Genomic DNA, 16,501 nt, shown 5'->3' on the forward strand with positions numbered 1-16,501 from the left:
GAAAGGGCTTTATTCCTCTGGCCAACCTCCAATGATAAGGCAACATTCCTCCCACTGACCACCAATGATGGGCCATTATATTCTGACCACTGTCCACCAATGATGGGGCTTCCTCCCACTGACCACCAATGAGGGTGCACCATTTCTCACACTGACTACTGATTCTGGAGCATTTATTAAAGCCTGCTGAAGAACTTATTACTCCCACTGGCCACTGACACTGGGGCATTTAGTACTTCAACTGACCACTGACGCTAGAACATTTATTACTTCTACTGACGACTAACACTGAGGCATTTATTATTCCACTGACCACTAATGCCAGGGCATTTACAGTTGTGCTCAAAGGTTTACATACCCTGGCAGAATTTATGATTTCTTGGCCATTATACTGAGAATATAAATGATAACACAAAAACTTTTCTTTCACTGATGGTTAGTGCTTGGCTGAAGCCATTAATTATCAATCAACTATGTTTACTCTTCTTAAAGAGGAAGTAAACCCTCATGGGTTTTACTTCCTCTTTGTTTCCCTACAAAGGTAAAGCATAATGGGCTACTATGCACTGCATAGTAGCCCATTATCTGTCAGTTATCTGACACAGACGCCTGCAATGTCGCCGATGTACCCGCTGGCTGGAAGCATCCATCTTTGCCCCTCTTCCATCCGGGGCCACAAACTCCGGCTCTGCGACTGGCCAGAGTCACACGACGTCACTCCTGCGCACGCGTGCGGGAGCCGCCAGTAACGGCATGACCCCAGCTAGAAATGGCACAGTGTGCCCTTTCTAAAGTGCACATGTGCCGAATACATCGGCGCATGTGCAGAACAACTCATGTAGGTTTAGGAGATATTACCAGAACCTACAGGTAAGCCTTAATCTAGCCTTTACCATTTTAACATAGCCTTTAACCTTAATCCCCTTTAACATCAATGACAGCTTGAAGTCTTTTGTGGTATTTGTATATGAGGCTCTTTATCTTCTCAGATGTTAAAGCTGCCCATTCCTCTTGGCAAAAAGCCTCCAGTTCCTGTAAATTCTTGCGCTGTCTTGCATGAACTGCACGTTTGAGAACTCCTCAGAGTGGCTCAATGATATTGAGGTCAAGAGACTGAGATGGCCATTCCAGAATCTTCACTTTATTCTGCTGTAGCCAATGACAGGTGTTTTGGATCATTGTCATGTTGGAATGTCCAAGTACGTCCCATGTGCAGCTTCCTGGCTGATGAAAGCAAATGTTCCTCCAGTATTTTTTTGATAACATATTGCATTCATCTTGCCAACAATTTTGACCAAATTGCCTGTGCCTTTGTAGCTCTCACATCCCCAAAACATCAGCGATCCACCTCCTTACCTTTCATCATAGGTCTTGCTGACTCCTCTCCAAATGTAGAGTTTATGGTTGTGGCCAAAAAGCTCAATTTTGGTCTCATCATTCCAAATGACTTTGTGACAGAATGCTTGTCTCTGTGCTGTTTGGCATATTGTAAGCGGGATACTTTGTGGCATTTTCACAGTAATGGCTTTCTTCTGGCGACTCAACCATGCAGCCCATCTTTCTTCAAGAGCCTCCTTATTGTGTATCTTGAAACAGCCACACCACATGTTTTCAGAGAGTCCTGTATTTCACCTGAAGTTATTTGTGGGGTTTTCTTTGCATCCCGAACAATTTTCCTGACCAATTTTGGTTGGTCTACCTGACCGTGGTTTGGTTTCAACAGCACCCCTCATTTTCCACTTCTTGATTAGAGTTTGAACACTGCTGATTGGCATTCTCAATTCCTTTCGATATCTTTTTATATACCTTTCCTGTTTTATACAGTTCAACTACCTTTTCCCTCAGATCCTTTCACAATTCTTTTGCTTTCCCCATGACTCAGAATCCAGAAACATCAGTGCATCACTGGATGAAAGATGTAAGGGTCTGTCAGGAGTCCAGAAACTCATTGACCTTTTATACACACACACACACACAGGCCATCAGGCCAAAATCACCTTTTGATCAGGGTCATTTGGGTAGTTTCTGTTGTGATTATGACTTAAAAAGAGTAAACACAGTTGATTAATAATAAATGGCTTCAGCCAAACACTAACCATGAATGAAATGTTTTTTTTTTATTCTCTGAAAAATGGCCAAGAAATCATCAATTCTGCCAAGGTATGTAAACTTATGAGCACAACTGTATTACTTACACTGAATACTGATGACGGGGCATTTATTGCCTCTAGTGACTACTGATGACCAGGCATTTAATATTTCTTCTGTACCGAAGAAGGCCCTTTTCTGTTCCAGCAAAAATCTAGGTCCATAAAGACATGGTTTGGTGAGTTTGGTGTGGAGGACCTTGAGTGGTCTATGCGGAGCCATGACCTCAGTGTATTTTTTTTGGCCAATTTAAAGGAGCTAGTACATTCAGACTGTAAATGTGTGGACAATCTTCATTCCTAGGGCCTACATGTCACTGAAGATTATTTCTATCAAATGGAGCTTCCAAAAGGTTGTTAACTATAGTTTTCCTTTATTTTCTTTGTACATGAAGTTACCACAATGGCAGCTTCTACAGCATCACTTACCTAATTCCACAGTGACAAAGTGTGGTTGATCATCTAGGTGGAAGCAGTGAGCAGCAGTCAGAATGAAGTTTTTGGTAATGATGGATCCTTTACAGTTCTCCACTCCTCCCGGCCTCTGGAAGGATAAAATGGTCAGAGTGAGCAATCTCCTAAAATACCTGATTTATGCTCTCGTGTTTTTATTTTTCAAATCATCATGTTTTGTCCAACTAAGATTCTTTATTGCTCTACATTTGCATTTTCAGTGTCAAACAAATAGGCACAATTGTTTTTGGCATGGGAGCTTTATCTGATGCAATTCAAAGTAGTATTAAACTTGCAGGTCTTTTTAGTTTAACACACTGAGAACAATAAACATTCCCCAGTAGACGATTTGTTAAAAATATTACCCCAGCACTTGCAGTTTACAGCTTTCAATGCCGTTGGCTCTTTCTTTCTCAGTGCTGCTTGCCTGAACTTTTGGTCCGCACAGGAAAGAGTTAATAGTGGACAGTGCAGTCTCCAGACAGCCTGCTAGCTTTGAGATGGAAGGGGCAAAGAGCAGGGGAGGAGAAGTCATTATCTCCACCTTGTCTGTTCAGATAATGCCTTGTATTCTCTATAAAAAATATATGACATTCATATACATACTTACATTGTGACAAGCTGGACCAATGTAAGTAAACAATAAAGGCAGGGGCAAACTGTGTGGGGGGCAGGGAGGCAATTGCCCCCTGGGCCGTTCTAATGCCCTGTAAAAAGGCTGCACTGCTTCTACCAAAAAATAAAAAACAAAATACTGCACAGGGATCACAGGGAGGAACTGGGAGGAGAGCCGGTCAGATCATGCAGAAAGATAAAGACCATCGGACCTAGTCTACCGGAAAGTCCGGTCGTGCGTACACGGCATTACTGTGGTTCTCTGCTGGGGCTACCTTTGTCCTAATCAATTGACTGATGCTGTGTTTGCTGCTTTTGCAGAGTGGTAACTTTTGGGCTTATATATGTTGTAGAGATATAATGTATTCTGGTTTTATCCCTGTGGATCTGAGCACATGGAAATTTGTTGTATATTTTTTGGGGTGCTACAATTCAAATCCTCCAGCCACTTACTGGAAATTCAAATTTTTAAAATACCTGTCTTCCATTTCCTAAAGCCAGGTACACATGGGCCAAACATTGTCTGGAAAACCAGCATCCAATCAGTGCTCACAGCCAATATGTGTCCCGGTTGGGGGGCAGTCCCCTGTCAGAACACAATAGCTCAGCGGGGAGTTTGCTGTATTAACATCAGATGTGTTAGTACGGTGATCTGTAAGGTTTTTTTTCATTCAGCCCACTGGGTTGAACCAAAAAGAACTTCCCGTGTGTACCCGGCATAATGCTGTGCTCTCTCTCCTACCGCACACATAATGGACGTTTTAGTTTCTCTCACCTACCAACTGCCTGTCCATAGCTCCCAACTGTCCCTGATTTTGAGGGACTGTCCCTGATTTGGCGCAATGTCCCTTTGTCCCTCGTTCCTCCTCATTTGTCCCTCATTTTGATCTGATCTATATAGATGTATATAAAATGCACTTTTTATCTATCTTAAAGTGTTTCCCAGTGTTAAACCTTTCATCTGATTTCTAAATGGCTGCATTTTGTAAATTCCAAAAGTCAATATAAAGGAATAGTAGTGGTAAAATAAAAAGCACTTGTGGGTTTAACCAATCTTGTTTTTTTGTACTGTTCTCCTGTAAAGGGGGCATGACAAGGGGGTGTGTCCTATGCCTGCATACTTTTGCTGATAGGTGTCCCTCATTCCCATCTAAAAAAGTTCGTATGCTGTAGCCAGTGAGGGGAAGCACACTAGAGCACAAATAAAGTTTATGCCATATTGTGGTGGGGGGGATTGGATTGTGGGTGTGGGGCAGCAAAACACACCTTCGTCTGAGTGGACAAAACCCTTCCACTGGCCCTGCAGACATGCCTAAAGGCTTCCTGGTGAAGAGGAGTAAAAGGTCCTCACCAGTGTCCTACCGAGTGCAGGATAAGTACAGAGCACAGGCCGCACACCCTGGCATGGATGATGCACACCATATCAGAGCAGAGGCCTGCTCATTGTCCAACCAGAGGTTCTCTTCCCCCAGCCAGCCCCAACCAAGCTGCTCCATCTCCCTCCTGCAGCCCTCAGCCGCATCCCTGCCGGTCGGTTCAGGAACCCTGAGTTGGTGCAGCAGGCGCTATTCAGCCCAACCTGGCAGGTAAGCAGTGAGTACCTGGAGTGGGAATTCAGCTTGGGATGGGGTCAGTAGGAGGCAGTGAAGAGGGAGAGCGGGAGGGGGCCGAGTTGCTGCACCACAAAGTTGCAGGTCAGCCCCAGAATAAAGGTCATACCTGGAGTTCAGCTTTAGAAAGGAACCTGAGTCCCTTTAGTCATAGCTCTACCCCTCTTTTTGTGTTTAAAGACAAAAAATAAAATGCCTCTCAGGCTGGGTTCACGCTTATGCAAATTGAATGAATCTCCGCATCTAATTTGCATGACAAAAAGAGTATAACTGGCTGTCAATGGAGCCAGTTCACACCAGCTTCATTTCAAGTCCGAATTCTGGCAAAAATTCTGTCTAATTCACCCCTATAATGGAGTACAGGGACGCACCGGACCCCCTGCTGAGGGACGCTCTGCAAACAATGTGAACCCAGCTTAAAATCAGCGTGTTTTCTGCCCGTGTGCATGAAGCCTTATGCCACGTACACACGACCGGGCTTTCCAGCAGAAAAGGTCTGACGTCTTCAGGACGGACTTTCAACAGAGTTACGACGGACTAGAGAACGAACGGACTTGCCCACACAAGAACGGACTAAAGTCCATTGGAAAGTCTGTTAGTTTTGAACGTGATTACGTACGACGGGACTAGAAAAGGAAGTTCAATAGCCAGTAGCCAATAGCTGCCCTTGCGTCGTATTTGGTCAGTCGAACCAGCATACAGACGAACGGCTTTCCCGATTTGAGTAATTTGAGGAATTGAGTCCGTCTGAATTTTTTAAAGAAAAAAATAATCGGACTATCCCACACAATATCGGACTATCTGACGGAATGATTCTGTTTGACCTATTCTGCTGGAAAGTACGGTCGTGTGTACGCGGCATTAGATTTCATTCACACCAACATATGCTTATTTTCTGCATAGAAACAGGTTCTCTCTGGCAGAACGACCAAAAAAATCCTGCATAAGGTAAGTGCCTAAAGTATTCACGTTTAGACATGTACAATTCTTCAATGACCTTACACATGTATGTATGCAAAAATGTTTTACATGGTTACGGTACATGTTCCCTACATACAGTGATTGTAAGTTTGGCAATCCATGGATATTTTTCATTATCTTCTCTTGTTTCTTTTTCTGAATGATCCCTGGAGAGCCCACACATCTCAAATGCACTTGTTTCATCTGAAAATATAGGGGAAAATGAAGAATCATCATATTAGGAGCTTTGTGTCCTGACAGTGGTAAAAAAAAAAAAAAAAATATCTCAGCACTAAACTGCCCTCAATGATACTATCATCTACCTTTTTGGCAGTAATTTTTAAAAAATTTTAACAAAAAAAGTGAAAAAAAACTACTGCGAAACCAAGGACCGGGCCTCTTTTTGAGATTTGTTGTTTGCAAGTTCAAAAGTTTTTTTTTTAGAAAATTACTTAGAACTCCCAAACATTACACATTTTTTTTTCTAACACCCTAGAGAATAAAATGGCGGTCGTTGCAATACTTTCTGTCACACCGTATTTGCGCAGTGGTCTTACAAGCGCACTTTTTTTGGAAAAAATACACTTTTTTTAATTAAAAAGGAAGTTCAGTAGCCAGTAGCCAATAGCTGTCCTTGCGTTGTATTTGGTCAGTCGAACCAGCATGCAGACGAACGGCTTTCCCGATTTGAGTAATTTGAGGAATTGAGTCCGTCTGAATTTTTTAAAGAAAAAAAAAAAATCGGACTGTCCCTCAAAATAAGACAGCAGTAAAGTTAGCCCAATTTTTTATATTGTGAAAGATAATGTTATGCCGAGTAAATTGATACCCAACATGTCATGCTTCAAAATGCGCCCGCTTGTGGAATGGTGCCAAACTTTTACCCTTAAAAATCTCCATAGGCGAGGTTTAAACAATTCTACAGGTTGCATGTTTTAAGTTACAGGTTTAGAATTATTGCTCTCGATCTACCAATCATGGCGATACCTCACATGTGTGGTTTGAACACCATTTTCATATGCGGGCGCTACTCATGTATGTGTTCGCTTCTGCACACGGACTCGACGGGACAGGGAGCGTTTAAAAAATAAAAAACATTTTTATTTTACCTTTTTTTATTAATTTATTTTACACTTTATAGCTCTGATGGATGTCTTCTGCAGGAGGAGCCATGATCTCTCTCTGAAGTCAGCCGGGGAGATCATAGCTGTAATGCGGCTATAATGCGGCCGCGAGTCACGTGACTGGCCTGCAGACAGCTCAAAATTGGTATTTAGACTGCTCCTTTAAGTACATAGTGTGCTATGCCAGCCTCTAATAGAGGGGCTGGCAGTGACCATTGTAGGCTTTTATTTTTAATAGTAGTAGCAGCGGGGGGGACAGACACAGCTGACAGCAGGCAGGAGGGAGGGGGTGAGGGGGAGAGAGGAGAGCAGGGCAGTGTATGACAGAGGGACGCACTTTGACCACGGTGATCAGGGCTGAGCAGCCCTGATTTTCGTGGTCAGAATAGAGAGGGCATGTAGGTGGCAGATTACAAAGCACAAGCATCAGGATCTGACAAACACTTTAAAGCACCCCCCCCTCACAATTAGCAAGTCATTCCCTAGTCTCCCTAGGGACACATTTAACCCTTTGATCGTCCCTGATGCTAACCCCTTCCCTACCAGTGTCATTAGTACAGTGACAGCGCAAATTTTTTAGCACTGATCACTGTATTTGTGTCACTGGTCCCCAAAAAGTGTCAGTTAGATGTTAGATTTGTCCGCCACAATATCGCAGTCCCGCTATAAGTTGCTGATTACTAGTAAAAAAAAAAAATTAAGAAAAAATAAAGAAAAATATCCCATATTTTTTAGACGGTATAACTTTTGTGCAAGTCAATCAATATAGGCTTATTGTGATTTTCTTTTACCAAAAATATGCAGCAGAATACATATTGGCCTAAACTGATGAATACATTTGATTTATTACAACTTTTTATTGGGTTTTTTTTATAGCAGAAAGTCAAAAATACATTTTTTTTTCCAAAATTGACAGTCTTTTTTTGTTTATAGCACAAAAAATAAAAACTGCAGAGGTGATCATGATCAAGTACCACCAAAAAGAAGCTCTATTCGTGGGAAAAAAAGGACATCGATTTTATTTGTGTACAGCGTCGCACGACCACGCAATTGTCAGGTAAAGTAACGTAGTGCCATATCGCAAAAAAATGTCCTGGTCTTGAAGGGGGGTAAACCTCCCAGAGCTGAAGTGGTTAAACATATGATTGCAAATTATCAATAACGGTGACACCCCCTTGCATACATTTATATAGAAAAAACTGTGAATGTGTTCCAAATTAAAAGCAATGGGGGTTATTTACGAAAGGTAAATCCACTTTGCACTGCAAGTGCACTTGGAAGTGCAGTCGCTCTAAATCTAAGGGGTTGATCTGAAATGAGTAGAAGCTCTGCTGATTTTATCATCCAATCATGTGCAAGCTAAAATGCTGTTTTTTCTTATCCTTGCATGTCCCCCTTGGATCTACAGCAATTCTACTTCCAAGTGTACTTTCAGTGCAAAGTGGATTTTCCTTTAGTAAATAACCCCCAATGTGTTCTCTTAATGTATGACAATATCCCATCATTATTATGCAGTTATTGATCCCATTTAAAAGGGAAAAGTGTTTTTGACCTATTTAACACATAGGCCAATACGTGAGCTGCTAGTGTATATGATGGCGGACATCACATGGTGTTTCATAATCAACCAATTCACCATTTATGGAGTTTTTTTAACGAAAGAAAGTCATGTTTGATGAAAAGTTACTTATTTAATATGTACGGGATATTGTCATTATAAATTAATACCAATATCTGATTAGGACAATACCTGATTATTAAGCCCTTGAGAAAGTGTGAAAATTCCTGTTGCCTGGCTGTGTGAGGGGAGGAGACCCATAAATGTAGCGGCCCTTACACGGGGAAGCACTACAATTAATTGAGGGAAAGACTGTTGCCTCTGTTTGACTGCAATGCCAAGTTACTTAAAACGGTTGTATACCCTGCTTTCACATTTTTACCTACAAGTAAGCCTACAATAATGTTGCGTACACACGATCCGAAAATCGGACGACAGATCTTCCAACTTTTTTTGCTTACTAGTCGCAAGTAGAAATTGAATAGGTTACTAAAGTCCCGAAAATTCTTGTGCGACAGAAAAAAAAAATCAGAAGTGATTTCATGTGTTGTAATGTATTTGTATTGTATTTTCGAACGACAACTGTACGGTCTAAATGAAAACCGCACAATCTGGTATCATACAAGGAAAATTTTTGGGTAGTGTGTAGAGGCCATAAGGCTTGCCTGTAGGGGAGTGTAGCGCCCGAGCCCGCGATGCACTGGAAATAACTCCTGGGGAGACATGTCGCCGGTCGCAGCGCTGTGTCGGACCTCTGCGAGGGCTTCGATCTAAGGTGAGTATTTCATAATAAGCTAGTATGCTATGCATACTAGCTCATTGTGCCTTTTTGTCTTGCAAGGTTTTTTTTTGTTTTTGTTTTTTCGTGGGTTAACAACCACTTTAAGAGAAGTTAGCTGGTCTAAATTACTTTGGAACAGAGTGTGCTTTACAGAATATTGGAGACCTGGGGAATGAATAGTTCAATACTAGTTAACCCTTGAGGTTATGAATTGAGGAATGACAAGGAGATGCAACCAGTTTGGGAGAGGGATCGTTGGAGGCTGGTGAGGGAGATTCTGTAGGTAGGGGTGGCTTGGTACTTGGCACACCCCACTGAGTGGCTAAGTCCCTATCTTAGGGCTCACTGTGGAATGGAATGAAAGCTTCCCGAGGACTGGACCTGGAACCACGTGTGTGTGAGGCATCGCAAAATAAAGCTCCCCTCTTTGACTTTTGGACTGAACCCGAGTAATGAACAAAGTGTGTTGTGAAGAGCTGGTGGATGACAATCAGTACTAGCCACTTCTGGACTGCCCACTGTATATATACATGTCATTACTTTGACATTATATACTGTGGTTATAGCAGCAGCTAGCTGCCATAACTCCGGAATTTTTTTTAACCGGGGCGATCCTCTTTCACCTAAAAGTGGTCCCGGAGGAAGATTCGCCACAGAGCCGTCGGCTAAGGGGAAAACGATCCCCTGGAGCGATGGGCAGGAAGTCGAGTGAGGGCAAAATGGCCCCCACTCGACTCTATGCCCTTGGAGGACCAGAGCGATGTCTGACATCACTTCCAACTAACGGCATTAAAAAGCCAATTCTTTTTTGTAAATGTGAGATCTGAGGTCTTTTTGACCTCAGATCTCGCAATAAAGAGGACCTGTCATGAAAAAATTGGGCTAACTTTACTGTTTTGTTATTTTTTTAATTCATGAAAGTGTAATTTTCCCCAAAAAATGCATTTGAAACACCGCTACGCAAATACAATGCGACATAAAATATTGCAACGACTGCCATTTCATTCTCTAGGGTCTCTGCTTAATAAATATATATATAATGTTTGGGGGTTCTAAGTAATTTAATTTTCTAGCAAAAAATACTAATTTAAACTTGTAAACAACAAATGTCAGAAAAGGGGCTGGTCCTTAAAGTGGAACTTCCGCTTATCTGTCTCCCCCACCCCCCACTGAAAGGGTACCATCTTCACCTGGTCTTCTGTCTGGGTTCACGTCCTCCAACTGTCTGATTGGCTGCGCTGCGATGACATCAGTCCTGCACATGCACGTGGGAGCCGCTATTCACAGCACAAGGCTCTGAAGGAACGACATGGGCATGTCTTTCCTTCAGAGGACATACGCCAGTGTATATCTCCTAAACGCTGCAAGTGTAGGAGATATTTACTGTACCTACAGGTAAGCCTTATTATAGGCTGAGCTATAGGTAAATGTCAACCATTGTAACTAACATAAGTAGGAGATGTTCTGTAGTCCAAATTGGAGACCTGGACAGCGCTGACAACACTGCTTGAGATTTCAGTGCTGCAGAGGCAGAGTTGTCAGCTCACACCAGGAAATTAGATCATTTCATTTTTGGCAGGATCAATGGGTACTGTGATTTTCTGTGATTGTAAACGTGCATGTATTATTGAGAGTAGAGGTCGACCGATATATCGGCCGGCCGATATTTTGGCCGATATTTGCTGTTTTTTAAATAATCGGCATCGGCCGATTGTGCTGATAAAAAGCCGATTTAGAACTACAGCGGGACTTTGAAATGACTTCTGTCATAGAAGTCAGTGTACGTTGCCATAGAAACGGCTTCCTCCTCTCTGGGCAGGCTGCCAAGAAAAGAACAAAATGATACAATGTTTACACTTAAATGAATGAAGTCATCTCAGTGTGTAGAAGTTCTCAGTTTAACCATTTAAAGACTAAATCTATTCTGACACTTGTTGCTTACAAGTAAAAATCCTGTATTTTCTGCCAGAAAATCACTTAGACCCCGCCAAAAATTATATATATTTTTTTAGCAGAGATCCTAGGGAATAAAATAGCGGTTGTTGCAATATTTTATGTCACACGGCATTTGCACAGAGGTCTTTCAAATGCATTTTTTTGGGAAAAAAATACACTATTTAAAAAAATAAAAATAAAATAAAAACAGTAAAGTTAGCCAATTTTTTTTTTAATCTAAATCATACATACAAGTAAACTGATTGGAGGTTTGTTTTGTTTAATAAATGTTTAAATGTAAGATATTTTCTGTATCACTTATGAAGGCTGCTTTCACACTGGAGCGGGGCAGGCGTTGATGGTAAAACGCACGTTTTAGCGGCTCTTTACCATAATTTTAGCGGTGCTATTTGGCTGCTAGTGGGGCACATATAACCCAGCTAGTGGCCAAGGAAGAGGTTAAATGCGCCCATGAAGCACTGCTGCCAAATCGCATTGCATGCGCTTCGGCAGTGGTGCCCATTCATATCAATAGGCAGGAGTGGTGGAGGAGCGGTATACACCACTCCAAACGTGCTGCTTGCAGGACTTTTTTTTTTTAAGATCCTGCCAGAGCATCGCCTCAGTGTGAAAGCACTCTGTCTTTCACACAGACTGCAGGGGAGCCATTTTGCAGGCACTTTATAGGCGCTATTTTTAGCCCAAAAGCGCCTGAAAAACGCCCCAGTGGGAAAGGTGTGTTAGATCAAGGGGGATTAAAAAAAATAATAATAATAATAAAAAAGGAAAAAAATAAATAAATAAAATAAAATCGGCCTAACATATCGGCCCTAAAAAAATCGGCATCATATATCGGCTATCGGCCGCCATGATTTCTAAACATCGGCATCGGCATCAGCCAGAGAAAAACCCATATCGGTCGACCTCTAATTGAGAGTACTGAATATGTTTATTTTTTTAGCCAGATATGCCCTTTAACATCATAACGTGTACCCTACATGCAGGTAGTTTTGTCAATTTTTTATATTGTTTGATAACATGAGGTAAGATCATTTTCTGATGACATTTCCTTTTGTATAGACGACTAAGAAAATTACTCACCGATTATCTCATCAAAGGCCTTCTTCAGTGCATCTACACTTTCCATCTGGAAGACGTGTTTCTCTCGATCCTTTTTAGAGGCAATATCATTGAGCTCATCCTGGCTGATGTCATCACCCAGGCCGAACACATAGATATCTGTGCAGGAGAAAGGAACATTGACCTCATTATAAGGATTGTCAAAGCATAAGTCATTTTTATTAAACCGTGTCAGTGTAGCGTTACCCCCGGAAGGGCCGCTGAGTGGTGTTTGTGCTCTGGAACTGCCCTGACCTTGCAAGCACCCTGACCATTCTGACACTCTAGGTTCATACGTGGACTAAGCAGACAATGTTCAGTAACCTGGTCACCGACAATACTCAGCACAAAGTATAGGCAATGCACATGGATTTCAATAACACTGTTGTATTGAGTATTTCAAAGTAATTCAATGCAATTCACTCAATTCGTCCCCTCCGCTCCTCTCAGGACCTCCTGCTTTCTAGATCCCTTGTTACCTCCTCCCATGCTCGTCTTCAGGACTTCTCCAGAGCCTCTCCCATCCTCTGGAACTCCCTGCCCAGGTATGTCCAATCAGCCCCTAACCTGGCCACCTTTAGGAGATCCCTGAAAACACACTTATTCAGGGAAGCCTATCCCACACTCACCTAACAACTGTCCCCGAGTCACCCCCATCAAATCATTCCCTGCACCTATTAACTTTTGTACCACCACCCCCTCCCTTTAGAATGTAAGCTCTATGAGCAGGGCCTTCCTGTCCCTGCTGTATTGAACTGTACTGTAAATGTGCTGTCCCCCCTCTACATTGTAAAGCGCTGCGTAAACTGTTGGTGCTATATAAATCGTGTATAATAATAATAATTATTATAGAATACAATCTGCTTGCAGCAATACCCAGTCAGATGATGTTAATAAGTAGTAGATTCAACACAGATAATAATAAATAGGCAAGGTAAACAGATGATAATGAACTACTGGTGAAGCAATATCAATTATAGCAGCGCTTCCTAGGGCTCCATTCACATATATGTGAATTGGATGCATTATGAACTGCATCCAATACACATGACATGTGAATCAAACCGGCTTTCTATGGAGCCAGGTTCACATATGTGCAGTGCAGTGCGAATTGTCTGCAAATTTAAAAAGAGTCCTGTACATTTTTTAAATACTGCAGTGTGATTTGGATGCTAATTCCAGGCTCATTGTCTTCTATAGGAATGCATCTGAAATCACACATCGGATTAGTTTTGAACACGAATTTGATAAAAAAAAAAAAGCATGTTTTTGTGTGTATTTTCTGCATTCTGATGGGCCAACTTCACAGGTAAGATTGCTAGCCATCAGATTTGTCCGTAGTCTTTACAGTGCATAATGAGGCTCCTTTTACACTTGTGTAACTTATCATGCAACTTGGGACTACAAAGTCGCATGACAAGTCGTACCCCAAGATTTCCAATGAGTACCATTTATATCTGTGGGTCTTCCAGTCACAGCGACTTCAAAGTAGTTACTGCACTACTTTGGTCCGATTTTGATGCGACTTGAGGCAGAGACCTCAAGATTACATAAGTATTCCTTCAAGTCACATCAAAATCGCATCAAAGTCACGGTAAAAATCGTGGCAAAAATTGCATGACTTTCAAGTCGCACAAGTGTGAAAGGAGCCTAACGATGGGATTTTACTACCGTGGATACTTTGCCTGCACGCGGAAGTAAAATACAATCATTTTTCCTGTGCATGCACTGTAAAGAGAATGGAAAAATCTGATGTCTAGCAATGTTAACTGTGTAGTTGGCCCATCACATGCACAAAAATCAGCTTTTCATTTTCACAGCTTTATGTGTGTCACCAAAATTGATGACGCTGGCTGATCTGACAAATTGTGGTCTGACAGAATAATGGGATTGTGCTTGTGCTTGTAGCAAGGAACTAAATGCAAGTAAACCTCCCCAGGACCTGCCAGCCTTCTGAGAAGAATCATTCTTTTGATTCTAATCATTTATGAAAGGTTGAATCAGAGCTTCGGTTCACTTGCTTGTCAGTAGACTCAGCAAGTGAACCGAAGAATCGATTCATTGAATCGGTTCATTTCAGTGAGTAGTTCGAAATGAACCGATTCACTTAAAAGATCCGGACTTCCCATCACTAGTGGAGATGTCGGATCTTGCGACCCCACCCCCCCCGGCACCTACGTGTGGTGCATCCCGAACACCCACCCAGGATTGGCCCTGGATACAGGCCACACGGGCCCCCTGCAGCAAGGGGCTGGGTCGCTGTCGTGACCCCTATAGCTATGCCCTTGACTATGTCCCAGTTAACATGAATATGACTGCCCACACAGGAATGCATGGAACATCTGTGCATCCCCTTGCGGGTAAACACAGCCCTCACGTGAGTATACACTTTAATACACCCTTGTGAATGAGGTCTAAAACCTAGTTAAAACAAAAAAATGTTAAAGTGCACAATTCCTTAAAATTTTTTAAAATACCGATTTAATGAAAATAAAATAAAAATGGTATGGAAAAAGATATAAACAGGCAAGCTACAACAGCAAAATAAAAAGTAAAGCATATTTAAGTGGAGTTTGCCTTTTGTTCAGTGCACAGCTCAGATCACTTGCACAGTAAGTGCAGTGACAGACAGGTGTACAGCCTTGTCCAATCATGCTATCCCCCTGGTTTACTGCAGGGGCTTGAAGGTTGTAGCTGGGTCCCCTGGACATTTTCTCTAGGCTGTAAGTTCCTGCATACATTGCCTTGGGCATTATTCGGCTCTGATTTGGGCATTTATGTTTCAAAGGACATGGTGTCCTCAAAAGAGATACCAATCTAATGAACCTGTAAAGTTAGATGGCAAGTTAACAGTCCTTTAGGCAGAACCATCTACGTGTATTCAATTTGCAGGATCTCATTAAAAGCCTGAGTGGTGCTTGTCTGATTCCATTACAGATAGGATGCCACATACCCAGTTTATCTTCACGATGGTCCTTCCTGATATCCAGAAACTCTCTGATCTTGTTTACTTCCACAGACGGGTCTCCACCCATATTATGTTTTCCTGAGGTGTTAAGGAAAAATGGTTATTCTTTTGTGGAGGTAGAGGCACTGATAGTACTGTTATGGGGATGAAGGCTTGCTGGCCAAACTGGTATTGTCATGAGCAAGATACAGGGCCGTCTTTAAGGCAGGGCAAAAGGGGCAGCTGACCTGGGCCCTGTCATTGTTGTGGGGCCCAAAGCAGCAGCCTCATACTTGCCAACCATTTCAGTTTAAATTCCCTTGTCCCTTGAAGTTTTAGACCTGTGCTGTGTCCCGATATCTGTGTGAAGTGCTACTACTAATGCTGCCCAGCTCTGCCCTATTGCTGTGTAAAGATGACTCACCTGCAGACCCTGTGTTTACATGTAAATAACCATCATTCATATGTAAATAGCAGTGAGATTCATATCTAAATATTGGAGCCTGGCGGCATCGATATGTAAATAAAGGTAGCATTCATATGCATATCATGCCCCCCTGCAGTGAGGAGAAGATATACTGTAACCTATAGAAACCAGTGAGCAGTATTACTGTACAGTAATCTCTAGTAACCAATCAACAAGCAGAAATCATGTGCTGTAACCTTTAGCAACTAATCAGTGAGCCTTAATGTGTGCTGTAACCTCTAGCAACCAGTCAGTCAGCGGTAATGATATGCTGTAACCTCTGGCAACCAATCCCAATCGCTGCCTGATCTGATACAGTAAACTGATTTTAAGTCTAGCTGCTATTTATTGTATGACTCAGAGAAGGTGGAGAGCGAAATTGCATGGGGGAGGGGGGCCCCCCAAGACATTTTTTCCCCGGGTCCAATCAATATTAAAGACGGCCCTGGTAAGATATGGACTAACTGTGATTATATAGAGTAGGACAAAGCCTGACCTTTAATTATTAGGACATGGAGTAATGTCTATTGAAAGGAGTAGCTAATTGAAGGGCATAGGATGTCAGGTATAAGACATAAAAGATGGTTATAAGGAGCAAAACATTGACTAATGGAGAATAGGGAAAGGGAGGAGATGATCAGTGGTAAGCTGTAGAATAAAGGAGGTAAATAAAGGAGGTTGTCAACTTCAAGAGTAAAACATGGTCTGGCTAAGGTTCTTAGGAATTGTCCATGGACTGACTAAAGTTACCAGAAGTAGATCATGGACTGACTAAGGATGTCATGA

At 42.1% G+C, this 16,501-nt stretch overlaps 1 protein-coding gene across 1 annotated transcript in view; it reads right to left on the minus strand.

The window, feature by feature from the left end:
* The window catches only part of LOC143983516 (complement factor B-like), a 124,500-nt gene that overhangs the window by 60,328 nt on the left and 47,671 nt on the right, over nt 1–16,501 (minus strand). Inside the window, exons 9-12 of the mRNA XM_077483299.1 lie at nt 15,256–15,348; nt 12,285–12,422; nt 5,883–5,989; nt 2,577–2,691 (exon numbers count right to left, since the gene is read on the minus strand). Of these exons, the coding sequence (XP_077339425.1) occupies nt 2,577–2,691; nt 5,883–5,989; nt 12,285–12,422; nt 15,256–15,348 (453 nt within the window). The remainder of the gene's footprint in view (nt 1–2,576; nt 2,692–5,882; nt 5,990–12,284; nt 12,423–15,255; nt 15,349–16,501) is intronic.

The sequence above is a fragment of the Lithobates pipiens genome, unplaced genomic scaffold, assembly GCF_037356315.1.
Source record: "Lithobates pipiens isolate NorthernLeopardFrog02 unplaced genomic scaffold, aLitPip1_a1.2 Scaffold_1, whole genome shotgun sequence".
Taxonomy (NCBI): domain Eukaryota; kingdom Metazoa; phylum Chordata; class Amphibia; order Anura; family Ranidae; genus Lithobates; species Lithobates pipiens.